The 18,177-nt window shown below is 48.6% G+C and overlaps 1 protein-coding gene and 1 long non-coding RNA gene across 5 annotated transcripts in view; one reads left to right on the top strand and one right to left on the bottom strand.

The window, feature by feature from the left end:
* Nucleotides 1-18,177, top strand: part of LOC310849765 — a 320,102-nt gene that overhangs the window by 204,047 nt on the left and 97,878 nt on the right. The gene's annotated exons all lie outside the window — the stretch shown is intronic.
* Nucleotides 1-18,177, bottom strand: part of RPH3A (rabphilin 3A) — a 123,899-nt gene that overhangs the window by 76,156 nt on the left and 29,566 nt on the right. For all 4 annotated transcript variants that reach the window (XM_083750209.1, XM_083750207.1, XM_083750208.1 and 1 more), the window contains one exon: nt 3,748-3,843. In XM_083750209.1, coding sequence (XP_083606335.1) covers nt 3,748-3,824 — 77 coding nt within the window. In that variant the 5' untranslated portion in view covers nt 3,825-3,843. The remainder of the gene's footprint in view (nt 1-3,747; nt 3,844-18,177) is intronic.

Here is an 18,177-nt window from a genome sequence, read left to right as displayed (position 1 = left end):
CACCAAGTCGGGGCCAGTACTGAAAAGGCCCTGGCCCTAGTTGAGACCAATCTAACCACCTTGCGACCTGGGACCTCCCAAATGTTGTCATTTGTGGACCTTAAGGTCCTCCGCGGGGCATACCAGGAGAGGCGGTCCCGTAGGTACGTGGGTCCTAGGCTGCATAGGACTTTAAAGGTCAAAACCAGCACCTTGAGTTCCAGAGTTATCAGACAGGGAGAAAAAACTTTCTTCTCTAAACTAAAAACTCTGAAATATCCCTTTCGAAGGGAGACGGCCAGGATTTTACACAGTACTCCAAATGCAGATGGACCATAGATTTGTATAATGGCATTGTGACAATTATAGAATGGCAAGGTTGGGAGGGACTCTGAGGGTCATCTAGTCCACCCCCCCACAACGCAGGAATCCAACAGATGGCTACCCAACCTCTGCTTAATAACCTCCAAAGAAGGAGAGTCCACAACCTCTTGAGGGAGTCTGTATGTCAGGTGTGCATGCAGGAGCCAGGCCCTGTGACCAATAGGACTTTGCAGGACTGGGGCCTTCCTAAGTTTGTTGTGAAGAGGCAAGGCGCAGCCGCACAGGTGAGGCCGATTGGTAACTCACAGCACCTGGTGGCAAGAGCCGGGAAGGGATATAAGGTCAGCATTTCCCTTCGGCTCTTTGCCACAGCAACACGTTCCCTGCCCTGCTGCGTTTGGCTCCTTGCTTCTTGATCCTCGGACCCTTGGCTTCTGGACTCCTTGCTTCTTGATCCTCAGACCCCTGACTTCGTGACTCCTTGCTTCTTGATCCTCGGACCCTTGACTTCGTGACTTCTTGCTTCTTGACCCTCGGACCCCTGACTTCGTGACTCCTTGCTTCTTGATCCTCAGACCCCTGACTTCGTGACTCCTTGCTTCTTGCTCCTCGGACCCCTGACTTCGTGACTCCTTGCTTCTTGATCCTCGGACCCCTGACTTCGTGACTCCTTGCTTCTTGATCCTCGGACCCCTGACTTCGTGACTCCTTGCTTCTTGATTCTCAGACCCTTGACTTCGTGACTCCTTGCTTCTTGATCCTCGGACCCCTGACTTTGTGACTCCTTGCTTCTTGATTCTCAGACCCTTGACTTTGTGACTCCTTGCTTCTTGATCCTCGGACCCCTGACTTCGTGACTCCTTGCTTCTTGATTCTCAGACCCTTGACTTCGTGACTCCTTGCTTCTTGATCCTCGGACCCCTGACTTCGTGACTCCTTGCTTCTTGATTCTCAGACCCTTGACTTCGTGACTCCTTGCTTCTTGCTCCTCGGACCCCTGACTTTGTGACTCCTTGCTTCTTGATTCTCAAACCCTTGACTTCGTGACTCCTGGCTTCCTGATCCTCGGACTCTTGGCTTCCTGACTCCTGGCTTCTGGACTCCCGTTCCTGCTCCCACCTTGCCATCTTGCCCCCAGTCCTGACGTCCCCAGCCGGGACTTTGATGGCCCGTGAACTGGACCGTGACAGTGCACCACTGTTGAACAGCTCTTGGTGTCAGAAAGATCTTCCTGATGTTTAGTCCGAATCTCCTTTCTTATAAGTAACTTTCTGGAGTAGAAGAAGCTTGCTCCATCTTCTATGTCATCCCTGACCATTGATCTTGCTAGCTAGGGATCATGGGAGTTGTAGTCCAAAAACAGCTGGAGATCCAAGGTTGGGAAACACTGTTCTATGTGACAGCACTTTAGATATGTAAAGATGGCTATCATATCTGCTCTCCGTCTATTGGCAGTATCATTTTCAATTCCTTGCCTAATGATCCCTAGCGTGCAATTTGCCTTTTTTTCCCAAAGCTGCCACACACTGTGTCAACATCTTCACTGAGCCAGCATGGTGTAGTGGTTACAGAGAGGTGGACTCGTAATCTGGTGAACCAGGTTCGCGTCCCCGCTCCTCCACATGCAGCTGCTGGGTGACCTTGGGCTAGTCACACTTCTCTGAAGTCTCTCAGCCCCACTCACCTCAGAGTGTTTGTTGTGGGGGAGGAAGGGAAAGGAGAATGTTAGCCGCTTTGAGACTGCTAGTTCAGAGCCCATGAATGTGCATGCTGGAACTCTGGGACTCCCCAATTAAACCCACGCCAACTTGGCATTTCCCCACAGTCAACCAACAACATCAACGGGCCCATGGCTATCAGTTTCCTTACGTTCTGTGCCCTCTGACAATGATTTGCAAACAATTTAACATCTACTGGACTCTCTGTCTCTCTCCCCCTCCCCTTGGGTCATTAGCAGCTCCTGGAATCCAGTCTGATAAGGAGCAAACACTTCTGGCAAGGGAATAGCTGCATACATTATTTAAATTATTTGAATTTAATCCCGCTGCCAAGCTGAGGGATGACTTGAGATAGATGGCAGTTTAAGGATCGGAATTAACGGGCAAAATTAAATTAGGCCACGGGTGGCTGGGTGAAGAGAGACTCGCGTCACAATTTTAGCTTTTCCATCAACGCTTCTGATCACTGCTGGTGGATGAGAGGTGCTGTTGGTTTTCAAGGGTCTCCTCACTCCATAAACACCCACCGCAGTTGCTGTAAGGACCTGCCAAAGCTGGAATTAGCAAGGCTCTTCTTGGGTCCTTCTTTGAAGGGTATCAACATTCTGCAACCAGACAGGCTTAATTCCGCAACCTGCATTCATCATCCCTGTTTCCCCTTCTTTTGCACAGTGTTCCTACCAATTTGTGCATTTTATTCTGCTTTGCTTTGCTTATCACAGGAAGGAACAAAGAAGTTCTGCAGAGCACTGAAGAACATACACACAAGCTCCCTTGATCAACTACCTCCTCAGGCTGCTGATATTTCAATAGGTGACAGCCATAATGCATAATTCAAACAGATCTTTGCATCGTTATAAGAACCGTTAATGCTGAGAACTGCTGCATGAGCTCACTTTCCCCCTCCTCCCTCCCCATTCCCTTTTCCTTGTGTGTCGTGTCTTTTTTATTGTAAGTCTTTACGGCTGATCTTGTAAGTCACATTTTTTTGGCTGAAGAGTGGTTCTCTAAAGAAATAAGGGTGCTCCGGTTCTCTGGCAGCTAAATTACGGAACTGATAGCACATTCTTCCAGGTCTTGTGCACGCCTGTTGAATCCCAGCAGGCACGCACACAACACACACATTATTAAACAGTATGATCACATCTTATGCACAACTAACTTGCACAACTTCAACCTTGCACAGTTGAAAACTGGCCGGTGCAAGGCGGAGAGCTTAAAAGCTCCTTTTGCATTGGGTTTCCCCCATGTGGAAATAATAATAATAATAATAATAATAATAATAATAATAATAATAATAATTTATTATTTATACCCCACCCATCTGGCTGAGTTTAAGCTCTCCACCTTGCTTTTCAGGCAAGTTCCACTTGGACAGGGGCTCTGGGATGCTCTCACAACATCCCATGGGAAATCCGACGGCTCCAGGAAATCTCATGAGAGCACCCTAGAGTCTGTGCGCTGAACGGGCCTTTCCTGGAAAGCAAGGAGGAGAATTTAAAAGCTCTCTGCCTTGCCTAGTGGGGTGCAGGGATAAGGCCCACTCAGTTTGCCAACTCTGGAAAGTCAGGACAGGGTGTGCGATTCGAGTATATGTGTTTTTTTGTATATGTGCTAACCCCCCACCGAGAACGTACGTTCCACACAAGCTGTGATATAATATACAAATCAGCTGACAGGTGGGTGGTGGAAGTGGAAAGAGTCGAAGGCCAGGAAATCCTCTTACCCGCCCCGAAGAGCCATCTGTCTATCATTCTGATACATCCACTGACCAGTGCTGTTGCCAACGACCGTGTCCGTCATGGCTGAATGTTGAGGCTCCCTGAAAGACAAAAAAGCAGCAAGAGCTTGTAAGTCGGCAGCGAGATCGAGGGTTGAAGAGGTAACGATTGCAGCAGCAAAGAAGAGGGTGTGAGCTCTTCAGAATAGTTGGGACCAGGAGGGTCATCTAGTCCAACCCGCTGCAATGCAGGAATTTTTTGCCCTACACAGGACTTGAACCCAGGACCCTGAGATTCAGTCTTGTGCTCTGCTGACAGAGCTACAAGGCAACAAGCCCTTTAGGCAGAGAAGCTCCCAGAGAATAATCTTCCTCTTTCACCCCCATATTTGCAGGTCACTAACAGGTCCCTATGGGACACGGGTGGCACTGTGGGTTAAACCACAGAGCCTAGGACTTGCTGATCAGAAGGTTGGCGGTTCAAATACCCACAAAAGGGTGAGCTCCCGACGCTCGGTCCCTGCTCCTGCCAACCTAGCAGTTTGAAAGCACGTCAAAGTGCATGTAGATAAATAGGTACTGCTCCGGCGGGAAGGTAAACGGCGTTTCCGTGCGCTGCTCTGGTTTGCCAGAAGCGGCTTAGTCATGCTGGCCACATGACCCGGAAGCTGTACGCCGGCTCCCTCAGCCAATAAAGCGAGATGAGCGCCGCAACCCCAGAGTTGGCTACGACTGGACCTAATGGTCAGGGGTCCTTTTACCTTTAACAGGTCCCTTCTCAAAGGACCATTGGGCACCATAAGTGGATACCAGGAGCCACAGGAAATAAATGGCCTTTCTGGTCTGGAGAGATTTTGCCGAGTTGCGAGTTTGTTCACAAGGTGGGCTTCCTGGAGGGAAAGCAGCACAGGGCATTTTATATGATGCAAGTAAAACTGAATCTCTGAGCGCTGCAACGGGTCAGTTTGACATCAAGTCTGCACGGATGTTTATATGGGAGCGATAAAGAGCTAAACCATGCGCAGTGCTACAGTGCGCCAGCCGTACGTTGGGCATTGCGTTGCTATGTCAGCGCTGAGTCTTGATGCTAGATTCCTGCCACACACCACGCCATTTGCACGAGGAAAGCCAGGACGCATGGGAGCTCAGAAAGCTGCTCCTGTGTGTTGGAAGAAACGGAGCGGTGTGGACTGAGAAAGCGTCGCCGCGCAACAGCACAAAGAGGCACAACTTTAAACAAGCAAAACAGACTGTGAGTGGCGTAGAATTCAGAGAGCTGGCTTCCTTTTTCTGTTTCAGGGTTCAATCCTGCATAATGGTGCCACGCTGGGACACGGACAACAGCTTCATACCCTCCAACATTTCTCTAATGAAAATAGGGCTGTTCTATTTGTTGTTGTTGTTGTTGTTGTTGTTAATTCTCCAGATATCTGTCTGCGTTATCCCAGCTACTCTTGGTGCCTTCCAATATATATAAAAACATGATGAAACATTAACATTAAAAAACATTAAAAAGCCCCTATACAGCGCTGCCTTCAGATGTCTTCTTAAGGTTTTAAAGGTAAAGGTAAAGGGACTGACTATTAGGTCCAGTCGTGACCGACTCTGGGGTTGCGGCACTCATCTCGCTTTATTGGCTGAGGGAGCCGGTGTACACCTTCCGGGTCATGTGGCCAGCATGACTAAGCCCCTTCTGGCGAACCACAGCAGCACACGGAAACACCATTTACCTTCCTGTCAGAGTGGTACCTATTTATCTACTTGCACTTTGACGTGCTTTCGAACTGCTAGGTTGGCAGGAACAGGGACCGAGCAACGGGAGCTCACCCCATCACGGGGATTCAAACTGCCGACCTTTTGATTGGCAAGTCCTAGGCTCTGTGGTTTAACCCACAGCACCACCCGTGTTCTTCTTAAGGTTTTAGAGTTACTTATTTCCTTGGCTTGCAGGTTGCATATCTCCTTACCCTCCAACATTTCCCTCATGAAAATAGGGACGTCCTAAGGAAAAGAGGGATATTCCGGGATCAAATTGGAAACCCGAATGGCTTCTATAAATCCGGGACTGTCCCTGGAAAATAGGGACACTTGGAGGGTCTACTTGGAGTAATTTGCAGTAACCACCTCCATATTCCAGTTGACCAACAGATACATTTCAAAAGAATTATTACCAGGGTTTAAAACACCCTGATGTTGGGAAAGATGGAGGGCACAAGGAGAAGTGGACGATAGAGGACGAGGTGGTTGGACAGTGTTCTCGAAGCTACAAACATGAGTTTGACCAAACTGCGGGAGGCAGTGGAAGACAGGAGGGCCTAGCGTGCTCTGGTCCATGGGGTCACGAAGAGTTGGACACGACTAAACGACTAAGCAACAGCAACAAAACATGTTCAGAAGCTCACATTTTCTAGGGCATCTGCGCCACATTCCCCTTAGGCTTCCTACTCCACTGGATTTTATCTGGTCCATTAATTTCAATGGGTCTACTCTGAGCAGGACTAACCTTGGGTAAGTCCAAGTGCATGCAACTTAATCAAAAAGTTATCCAGGGAATTATTTGATCTGGAATTTATAATTGACAATGTATATGATTTGATTTGATTTAATAATTGGAAGATGCTTATTGGAAAATGAATAAAAATTATTTACATTTTTTTAAAAAAGTTATCCTTTCCACTCCTTAACCTTGACTCCATTTCCCTCTTCTTTGTTGTTTCCTCTGTGCTGAATCACAGACTGTAATCTCATCGGGGCAGGGACCCACCCTCTTACACTTTGTGCAGCCGCAGGCAAGTTAAGGGTGCTGTGTGAAGAAATGGTGACAAGGCTAGGCCTACTAGCTTGGATATTTTAAAGGTTTCATAAAATTTATATACACTGGATCGTAAGGAGAGGGAAAAGCCCTCAAAGCCGTTTCCAAAAAAGAACAAAACAAGAACATTATCGATAAAACCAATTAAAGCAGCTGTTGAAATAATGCAGTGATGATTGCAATTAACGATCAGTGAAAAACAGATTAAAACACATGTCAACACATATCTGGGCAGGCTTGTCTGAGCAAGCAGGAGCTAAAAAGAGTACTGTGAAGGTGCCTTCCTGGTAGCTCAGTTGGTTAGAGCGTGCTGCTGATAATGCCAAGGTTGCAGGTTTGATCCCCGTATGGGGCAGTGGCATATTTCTGCATTGCAGGGGGGTTGGACTAGATGATCCTCAGAGTCCCTTCCAACTCTATAATTCTACGTTATCAATAGGCAGGGAGTTCCAAAGTGTGGGTGCTACCACACTAAAAGATCAGTTTCTTGCCAACGCAGAACAAGTCTTACAAAGCACCTATAACAGAACCTGTTAAGTTGTGGGTGAACATATCAGGCGACACAGCGATTCTTCAAACAGTTCTTGTTTATTCACAGGCCAGGCCAGAACTGAACTGAATGGTTCAGCCAACCTGCTTATATAGAGCTCAAATACAAAGCAACAGTAACAACTTTCTGTAACTATCCAATCACTGAACGTCACTTTCAATTCCTTATTTGCATATGCGGACCTGAGTGAAAACCATCTACAGTATCTCCCTGCTAGTGAGAACTTCAGTACATAACAGAACCAGTTCCGTAAATCAAAGCGGTCAAGTGGGCATTCATGGGGTAAGGGGATAACCTCCCATCTTTGAGATTTGCGGTGGAGGAGGGGAACTTACACCAAGCCAAAAGGATTTTCCACTAGCTTGCATTAGGAAGTTTTATACCAGACCAAAACATTGGTCCACGGAGCACAGTGACGTAGCCCAAAGGATTTCCTAACCCTCTCAACTCAAACTCTTTTTCACTGGACATGCCAGGAACCAGTGGCGTAGCGTGGGGGGTGCAGGGGGGGCTGGCTGCACCGGGCGCAACATCTGGGGGTTAGGGAAATCCACGGGTTAGGGGGCGCAAATCCACAGGTTAGGGGGCGCAAATTACTTGCCTTGCCCCGGGTGCTGATAAGCCACGCTACGCCACTGCCAGGAACCTTACGCTAACAAAAAATGGCGCTCTGCTCTCTGTGTGTTTTCAGTACAGTGGTACCTCAGGTTACATACGCTTCAGGTTACAGACTCCGCTAACCCAGAAATAGTACCTCGGGTTAAGAACTTTGCTTTAGGATGAGAACAGAAATCATGCAGCGGCAGCGGGAGGCCGCATTAGCTAAAGTGGTACCTCAGGTCAAGTACAGTTTCAGGTTAAGAACGTACTTAACCCGTGGTACCACTGTATTGTAAAATCTATATTTACACATCTTCACTTCTCTTTTACATACCGACCATATCTATGATGCATGTTTTTGCTGGTGGTGGTTTCCCCCCTAAAGATGTACAGTGGTACCTTGGGTTACAGACGCTTCAGGTTACAGACTCCGCCAACCCAAAAATAGTACCTCAGGTTCAGAACTTTGCTTCAGGATGAGAACAGAAATTGTGCGGCGGCGGCGCAGCGGCAGTGAGAGGCCCCATAAGTGGTACCTCAAGTTAAGAACTGTTTCAGCTTAAGAACGGACCTCCAGAACGAATTAAGTTCTTAACCTGAGGTACCACTGTATATCCATACATACAACCTGAGCAGAGTACAGAGGGACTCACAGCCTTAAGGCCTCAACAGAACTTCCTTCCCCGTTAGAATCATAGAGTTGGAAGGGACACCCAGGGTCATCTAGTCCAACCCCCTGCAATGCAGGAATTTCAGCTAAAGCGTCCATGGCAGACGGCCATCCAACCTCTGCTTTAAAAAACCTCCAAGGAAGGAGAGTCCACAACCTCCTGAGGGGGACTGTTCCACTGTCAAACAGCTCTGACTGTCAGAAGGTTTTTCTGCATGTTTAGCTGGAATCTCATTTCTTTTAACTTGAAGCCACTGATTCGAGTCCTATCTGCCTGAGCAGGAGAAAACAAGCTTGTTCCTTCTTCCATGTGACAGCCCTTAAGATATCAGGGTTCCAGGGAGGCCTGAATTCATATCCCCTGAGTCCATCACAGAGCAAAACAGGCCTCTGCCTCCTCAGCTTCCAGCACCAGCCAAAAATTCACGCACACAAGTCTCACATACAAAGCCCTCCTACCATTGTGCCTGTTGTTCTCCATCTCAAGATCCAGGCGGGTGAGTTTGGAAAAGACCCACCCATTTATCTTAATAATAATAATAATAATAATAATAATAATAATAATAATAATAATAAATTTATTATTTATACCCCGCCCATCTGGGCGGCTTTCAGCAAAATATTTAAATACAGTAATGCATCAAACATTAAAAGCTTCCCTAAACAGGATTGCCTTCAGATGTCTTCTAAAAGTCTGGTAGTTGTTGTTCTCTTTGACATCTGGTGGGAGGGCATTCCACAGGGCGGGCGCCACCACCGAGAAGGCCCTCTGCCTGGTTCCCTGTAACTTGGCTTCTCGCAGTGAGGGAACTGCCAGAAGGCCATGGCAACAGAACAACCTCTTTGGTAAGGAGCAGTATTTACCTGGTCGGCCAAAGCCAGATTGGACTGGTTCTGCAGTCTCTAGATTTTTAACATCACTGGATGCTGGCTTACAGGCTTGGAAGGGACCCGGGACATCATCCAGACTGACCCCGCAAACCTATAACAGTTTTGTCATTGGAAGTGCCTGGGGTGAACAGGTGTCGTGTACATGGGGTGCAGAAGGAAGCCCACCCGGGAAGAATGGCAGATGAAGGTGATGGACTATACGGAACTAGCGGAAATGACTGGCAGAATCCGAGACCAGGGAGAAGAGTTGGTGGAGGAAGATTGGAAGAAATTTAAAGACTATTTACAGAAACATTGCAAAATTAATGAATGTTAGAATGTTGTTGGAATGAATTTATGTGATTTTAGCAGAAATGTTACAAAGATTTAGGAAAAAACAGACTGTTAATTGGGGAAAGGAGGGAAAGTAAAGTTATGTTAATATCAAGATAAATTACAGGACAAAAATTTGAAAAGAGGGAAAGGATTTGCTGAAATGGATAATTGACCTAGAATACAAGAAAGGGAGGTGTGAGGAGGTCAGGGAAATAAGCTAATGAAAGATAAGTAATGGGAAGATTTGTGGTATTTTTTCTTGTTTTTTCTTTGTTTTAATGGATTTTAATTCTCTGTTTTTTCTTTTTTATCATTATTTTTCCCTTTTTGTATTTTATCTTATTTTTGTTTAAAATGATGCTTTTTGTTTTCTCTTTTTGTACATCTAAAATTTTTTAATAAATATCTTATAATAAAAAAAAGAAGAAGCAAGCCACAAGGCCGGCACAACAGAACCCTGAAATCTAAAAACTTAAGGGATCTGTGACAACATAATCAAGCTCTATTAATTGGGAGGGGGGGGTGAACAGCTTCTACTGTGAAAGGGGGCAGTGCACACTTCAGACCTCAACCGAACCTGCCTTCCTTCCCTGCCAGTTGAGGATAGTTTTAACTACCTTGCAAAGTAGCTTCTGGGAAAAGCCAGTTCACTTTGTGACATTCTCACCCATCAAACAACTTTTGTACTTTGCACCACGGAATAGCAGAAACACCATTAATACCCTCTCCATCAAACAGCAGCAGGAGACATCCCTGCACATGGATCATTAAAAGAAAAAGCTGCCAAGATTTCGCCAAGTATCTCTTTTCAGGCATGTGAAAAACATGATCAAAGAGGGAAGGCTGTTTTCCTTTTGTTTTCTCCGTTTCTCAAATCCCCAGAGTGGGGGGGGGGGGGAGAGGCCGGTTTGCTTCCTGCATCTTCAGAGAACAGATGTAAATGAGGAAGGAAGGAAGCATCTCTGAGTGATGCCAGCTCTGTGGGGAACAGCCCTACATCTTGTTTCAGCCTTTCTGACCAGCGTCAAGGACTTGGGCTCCAAACTCTTCCATAAGGCAGCAATGGCTGCAGGTTGATGTAAACAAGAAAGGGGGCAGAAAGAGCCTGTGAGAGGGACCAAGTGGTGGTGGCTAACAGCCAAAGCAGAATCCAAAGCCATGTTAAAATGGCTTATGGATAATAGTCACATAAATGTAGAATTGTATAGCTGGACCATAAAGAAGGCTGATCACTGAGAATTGATGCTTTTGAATTATGGTGCTGGAGGAGACTCTTGAGAGTCCCATGGACTGCAAGAAGATCAAACTGATCCATTCTTAAGGAAATCAGCCCTGAGTGCTCACTGGAAGGACAGATCCTGAAGCTGAGGCTCCAAGACTTTGGCCACCTCATGAGAAGAGAAGACTCCCTGGAAAAGACCCTGATGTTGGGAAAGATGGAGGGCACAAGGAGAAGGGACGACAGAGGATGAGATGGTTGGACAGTGTTCTCGAAGCTACCAGCATGAGTTTGACCAGACTGCGGGAGGCAGTGGAAGACAGGAGTGCCTGGCGTGCTCTGGTCCATGGGGTCACGAAGAGTCAGACACGACTAAACGACTAAACAACAACAAAATAGCTGGAAGAGACCCCGAGGGTTGCAGGAATTGCAACTAAGGAATCCAAGGCAGAGGTCCCTCCAAACTTTCTTTAGACACCTCCAATGAAGGAGAGTCCATCACCTTTTGAAGGAGTCTGTTCCACTGTCAGACATCTCTTATTTTCAGAAACATTTTCCTAATGTCTAGTCAGAAACTCCTTTCTTGTCATCTTAATCCATTGGTTCAGGTCCTAGCCTCCAGAATAGAAGAAAACAAGCTTACTCCATCCTCCATGTGACAGCCCTTGAGATATTTGGAGATTGTAATCTCTTCTCAGTCCCCTCTTTTCCAGACAAAGCATAACCAGCTCCCTCAACTGTTTCTCGTAAGGCTTGCTTTCCAGACCCTTTATCATCTCACTCGTCTGCACAGCTTCCAGCTTGTCAACATCCTTCTTAAATTGTGGTCCCCAGAACTGGACACAGGACCCCTGGTGTGGTCTGACCAAGGCAAAAAGAGAGAAGCCTGTACCTTGGTTCTCAAATGGAGTCCATTCCAGAAGTTCTTTCAATTCCGATAACTGTTTGAAAACTAAGGCACAGCTTCCGATTGGCTGCAGGAGCTTCCTGCACTCAATCGGAAGCTGCAGAAGCCGCGTCAGACGTCCGGCTTCCAAAAAACGTTTGCAAACCAGAAGAGTAGCTTCTGTGTTTGCAGAGTTCGGGAACCAAAACGTTCGAGTCACAAGGTATTCCAGAACCAAGGTATGACTGTATATTGATGAAGTTGGTGGTGGTGATTTAACTACCCTCCGCTGAGAGACCCAACTGCTTAAGACTCCAAGAGGCAGCTTAACCTGGTTCGGAGAATGCCAACACCAGCAGCATTCCCACAAGACAAAAGAAGAGGGGCAGCTTCCACAGCAGTTAACTCTGGGGAGGGTCTAACTGCTTAGGATGTCTGCCTCGCATGCAGAAGCCCCCATGTTCCAGCCCTGGCATCTCCAGCTTAAACAGCTGAACTGGGAAAGCCTTCCCTCTGCTCACACTGACATGCCAAATGTCTGATAAAATGGAGGCAGTGTGGTGTAGTGGTTAGAGGGTCCGCCTAGGACCTGGGAGAGACCAGGGTTCGATACCCCACTCAGCCATGAAGCTCACTGGTGGGTGACCAGCCACTGCCTCTCAGCCTGACCCACCTCACAGGGTTGTTGTGGGGGCTAAATGAGGAGGGGGAGGACCATGCAAGTCATCTTGAGCTCCTTGGGTGAAAAGGTCGGACGGAAATGCAATAAATAGATATCATAAGCTTGCCAACCTGCTGTCCTCCAGATGTTTTGAACGCCCATCAGCGCTAGCCAGTACGGGCTGATGGAAGCCTGCAAAGAACATTAGGAAGAGCCTGCTGGATCAAGCCAATGGCCCAGCCAATCCTGCATCTTTTCATATTGACCAACCAGATGCCCCAAAGGGAGACAAGCACAAGAGCCCCCTCTACTGGCATTCAGAAGCATTGCTGCCTCTGACCATAGTGGCAGAACATCAGGTAAAGGTAAAGGGACCCCTGACCATTAGGTCCAGTCGTGGCCGACTCTGGGGTTGCGGCGCTCATCTCGCTTTATTGGCCGAGGGAGCCGGCATACAGCTTCCGGGTCATGTGGCCAGCAGGACTAAGCCGCTTCTGGCGAACCAGAGCAGCGCTCAGAAACGCCATTTACCTTCCCGCCGGAGAGGTACCTATTTATCTACTTGCACTTTGTGCTTTCGAACTGCTAGGTTGGCAGGAACAGGAACTGAGCAACGGGAGCTCACCCCATCGTGGGGATTCGAACCGCCGACCTTCTGATCGGCAAGTCCTAGGCTCAGTGGTTTAACCCACAGCGCCACCCGCGTCCCGAACGTCGGAGCCAGGAGCTATAAGGCTACATGAGCTTGAAATGGGAGTCGCTTTTCCATTTTGCCCTACCGAGAGCTGAGCAGTACCCAGACCTTTGGCACACCCTGGTCCCGTAGGAAAACCTGGAACTTGGGCAGGTGTGCTTCAGGTGCAGTTCCCGGGCACGGCATTTCCAGAGCGGGAGCAACCCGGCGACCGGCTTCTTTCCATCCCTTTCCCAGCTCTGCAATGCAGCTTTCTTAAATATTGAACAGGCTGGCTGATGCAACTCCGGCGGGTAAAGCCAAGACTGAAGGACCGCTTGGCTTTCTTTTCTCCCCCACGTTGAGGAAGCCTGAACGCAATCAATCTTCATTCAGGAAAAGAAGGGGGAACGACCAAAGAGGACGTGGCGAGAGGAGAATAAAAGCAAGAGGGAGAGATCCGCAGAGCCTCTCCCTTTGCATGTGCCAAGAAGGTGCACTGAGGGGCAGGGAAGTCGGTCGGCATATTTCGAGGCCCGTTTCCATGCGAGGAGAGGGGCATAGGGCCAGGCGACCCTCCAGATGCCGATGGACTCTCAGGGATGCTGGCTGTTGGGAACTTCTGGTTCACGAGGTTGTTATATAATAGGTTTATGAGAAAATATGCAAGCTGTGGAGCAGGTAGGCACCCAGATGGGCAGCGCTGGGCTACTAAAGCAACTTCAGCTCTGCACAAAGCCATCTGCCAGGCTGGCTCCTTGCCACCCACCTGCAAAAACACAGAGGCATCTGCATTGCAGGGGGCTGGACTAGATGACCCTCAGAGTTGCTTTCAATTCTACAGTTCTATTATTCTTCAAGGTGGCACTGTGGTCTAAACCACTGAGCCTAGAGCTTGCCAATCAGAAGGTCAGTGGTTTGAATCGCCGCGACGGGGTGAGCTCCCGTTGTTTGGTCCCAGCTCCTGTCAACCTAGCTGTTTGAAAGCACATCAAGTGCAAGTAGATAAATAGGTACCACTCTGGCGGGAAGCTAAACGGCATTTCTGTGCACTGCTCTGGTTTCGCCAGAAGCGGCTTAGTCATGCTGGCCACATGACTTGGAAGCTGTACGCCGGCTCCCTCGGCCAGTAAAGCGAGATGAGCGCCGCAACCCCAGAGTCGTCCACGACTGGACCTAATGGTCAGGGGTCCCTTTACCTTTATTATTCTTCACTGGCTATGTTCAAAAGAGCTGAACGCCTTAACTGCAGCCTCCTGAACCCAACTGGGAGAGGGCTTGCAGGAGCCCCCAGCCCCCAGTGAATCCCCTCTCCCCATGGTCAGCTATTAACGCCGGAAAGGTAATGTCCACACCTGTTATGACCTTATGGGCATAGCAGGATGAGTTCAGATCAGCAGATAGATGGTCTTCGGGGGAGAGTTGGTTGCAGGCAAACCCCATGGTCCAATTCTCCCAAGGGTGGGGCAATATTTTCAGCCTGAGGACATTTCCTTGTGGGGTAAAAAGGTAAAGGTAAAGGACCCCTTGACAAAAGTCCAGTCAAAGGTGGCTGTAGGGTTGCGGTGCTCATCTCGCTTTCAGGGCGAGGGAGCCGGTGTTTGTCCACAGACAGCTTTCCGGGTCATGTGGCCAGCATGACTAAACCGCTTGTGGCGCAACGGAACACCGTGTCGGAAACCAGAGCGCATGGAAATGCCATTTCATTGGCTCCCAGTACATTTCTGAGCACAATTCAAAGTGTTGGTGCTGACCTTTAAAGCCCTAAACGGCCTCGGTCCTGTATACCTGAAGGAGCATCTCCACCCCCATCATTCTGCCCAGACACTGAGGTCCAGCTCCGAGGGCCTTCTGGCGGCTCCCTCACTGTGAGAAGTGAGGTTTCAGGGAACCGGGCAGAGGGCCTTCTCGGCAGTGGTGACTGCCCTGTGGAACACCCTCCCAGCAGATGTCAAGGCAATAAACAACTATTTTACTTTTAAAAGACATCTGAAGGCGGCCCTGTTTAGGGAAGTTTTTAATGTCTGATGCTGTATTGTTTTTAATATTCAGTTGGAAGCCACCCAGAGTGGCTGGGGAGACCCAGCCAGGTGGGCAGGGTATAATTAATTAAATTATTATTGTTATTATTGTTGTTGTTGTTGTTGTTAATTTATTTATTTATTTACCTTCCCGCCGCAGTGGTGCCTATTCATCAACTTGCCCTGGATTGCTTTTGAACTGCAACAGGAGCTCACCCCATCAAGTGGATTCGAACTGCCGACTTTCCGACCAGCAAGCCCAAGGGGCGCCCTGCCCCACCCAGAGCACAAATGACCCCGCTCCCCGGCCCACTGTGCGCGCGCACGCACACACACACACACACACATGCCCCGGGCACCAGCAACGGATACTACGCCACTGCTCAAAGACTGCAGAAGAAAAATGAGCATCAGCTGCTCTTCCTCCAGTATGAGCTAGGCATACGGGCATCAAACCCAAGCCCTCTGCCTGCTTTGCTATCAATCTCTGCCCAGCATTTTCCCAGGAGCTGGGAACAACCTGCAGATTTTGCCAGTGCCAACACTCCTCTCAAACGGGTGGGGGAGGGCCTCCTCCATAAACAGCCCCCCCTTCTTCCTCCTCCTCCTCCTCCTCCTCACACCCTAATTCTTAGTCACCATCTATTCCAGGCACAGGAGGTATCTCAAATTGGCTCTCAAAGATGCCCCACAGCTCCCAATTAGCAATTTAATAAGCCGTTGTCTGGTGCATCCATCTAAGCAAAAAATTTATTTCAGAGAGCACAGAGGTTTCGAGGCCTATCAGCACACGGCATCTCGCTTTTAATGATGCTCCAGCTCCTCTATCAGAGCCGCGCATCCCAATTAAAACCATGCTCAACAAAGACCCCCTTGGCAGCGAGGGCAGCGGCGCAGGGCGGCATTTGCTGAGAACACAACGTCAATAAAAGCAGATCAACAGCACGGCAGGACCTGGGGTGCAATTGTCTTCTCCCATATTCTCAACTGGGCGTTGGCTCGTCGTGATTGCTCAGTGCCCAAAGAAGGCACTCTGCACATGCTCCTGTCGACTGCTCCGCACCATTCTGCCTAAGCGTCTGCCCTTGCAAAGCCGCTGCTGTAGAGGTGAGCAGAAATAGATAAGAATGCCCAAAGAGCTTGCTTGCCAATGGCCCACCTCGTCCAATCTTATCTTTGTCAACTTGGTAACCTCCAGATGTTTTGAACTACAACTCCCATCAGCCCTAACCAGCACAGGCTGGTGGGCACCTGTGACCTGGCAAAGAACATCAGAAGAGACAATGACCCATCCAGTCCAAATTCTGTTCTCACAGTGGCCAACCAGAAGAAGAAGAGTTTGGATTTGATATCCCGCTTTATCACTACCCGAAGGAGTCTCAAAGCGGCTACCATTCTCCTTTCCCTTCCTCCCCCACAACAAACACTCTGTGAGGTGAGTGGGGCTGAGAGACTTCAGAGAAGTGTGACTGGTCCAAGGTCACCCAGCAGCTGCATTTGGAAGAGTGGGGAAGCGAACCCGGTTCACCAGATTACGAGTCCACCACTCTTAACCACTACACCACACTGGCTCATGGGAAGCTCGTGGGATGTCCGTGGGAAACTCACAAGCAAGACCCAAGCACAAGAGCACTCCCCCTTCCAGTGGATTACAGGAACTGGTTTTCAGAAGCACTCCTGCCTCTGAAGAAGAAGGCAGAGCAGAGCCATCCTGGCTAGCAGCCATCAATAGCTTGGACTACTGCAATGTGCTCTACGTGGGGCTCCCTTTGAAGGTGACCCAGAAACTACAACTAAGCCAGAATGCGGCAACTAGACCGGTGACTGGGAGCAGCCGCCAAGACAAACATAACACTGCTCCTGAAAGACCTTCATTGGCTGCCAGTATGTTTCTGAGCACAATTCAAAGTGTTGGTGCTGACCTTTAAAGCCCTAAGCAGCCTCAGTCCAGTATACCTGAAGGAGCGTCTCCACCTCCATCGTTCAGCCTGGACACTAAGGTCCAGCTCCGAGGGCCTTCTGGCGATTCCCTCGCTGCAAGAAGTGAGGTTACAGGGAAACGGGCAGAGGGCCTTCTCGGTAATGGCACCCGCCCTGTGGAACGCCCTCCCCTCAGATGTCAGGGAAATAACCAACTATCTGACTTTTAGAAGACATCTGAAGGCAACCCTGTTTATGGAAGTTTTTAATGTTTGACTTTTGTACCGTGTTTTTAATATTCTATTGGGAGCCTCCCAGAGTGGCTGGGGAAACCCAGCCGGATGGGCAGGGTATAAATAAAATTATTATTATTATTATTATTACTGCATGAAGGACTTCATTTTATCTTCCAATATTCATCTTTACTGCTGAATTTAAGTGCTATGAGAGAGGAAGAAAACCATTTCCGCCACAATCAACTGGCCCTCTGGAAGACACTAGGCATGCATTTAAAGAACGTCCCACGCGCATTTAAAGCACATGACTACCCCCAAAGAATCCTGGGAACTGTAGTTTGCTATGGGTGCTGGGAATTGTAGCTCCGTAAGCTACAGCTTCCAGTGGAATTTATGGTGCGGATCTGCCCATGGGTAAATGTTTCAGAGGGAAAGGAATTATGTTGCCCAACTTAGAGGCAAGTTCAATGTGTCAGGATAAAGTACGAGCCCCAGGCCCTGTTTTGTGCCCCTGTTGCTCTCTTCCTGCAAACACAGAAGATGGCAGGCCTGGAGTTGCAAGCCAGTGGTGGTGTGGTGTTTAGAGTGTCCGACTAAGGCCCGGGAGATCAGGGTTCGAATCCCCACTCAGCCATGAAACTCCCTGCAATTAATGCTCGCGACTGCTTTGCACTGGTGTTTGCTTTAGGGAAAGAGGTCGCTTTGCTAACCATTTCATGGCATCGCTTGAGTTTGATTTCCTGAGTGCTGCCGTGAGCGGGTGTCTTCTTGTTCCAGTGCTGCTCAAAGAGCTGGAAGGGACTTTAAGGGTCATCCAGTCCAACCCCCTGCAATGAACAAATCGCAGCTAAAGAACCCCTATGTTCCTCTTCTGAATGCAATGCAACCTGGGAGAAGGCGGGGCTGGAATGTGGGGTTAAACCCCTCCCTTCTGCACCATGAAGTCAACAGCAACCAAAGGACTGGCATCACCTCCAGTCTG

This window comes from Podarcis gaigeae (assembly GCF_964106915.1).
Source record: "Podarcis gaigeae genome assembly, chromosome: 8".
Taxonomy (NCBI): Eukaryota; Metazoa; Chordata; class Lepidosauria; order Squamata; family Lacertidae; genus Podarcis; species Podarcis gaigeae.
This window is presented reverse-complemented; position numbering and strand designations above follow the sequence as displayed.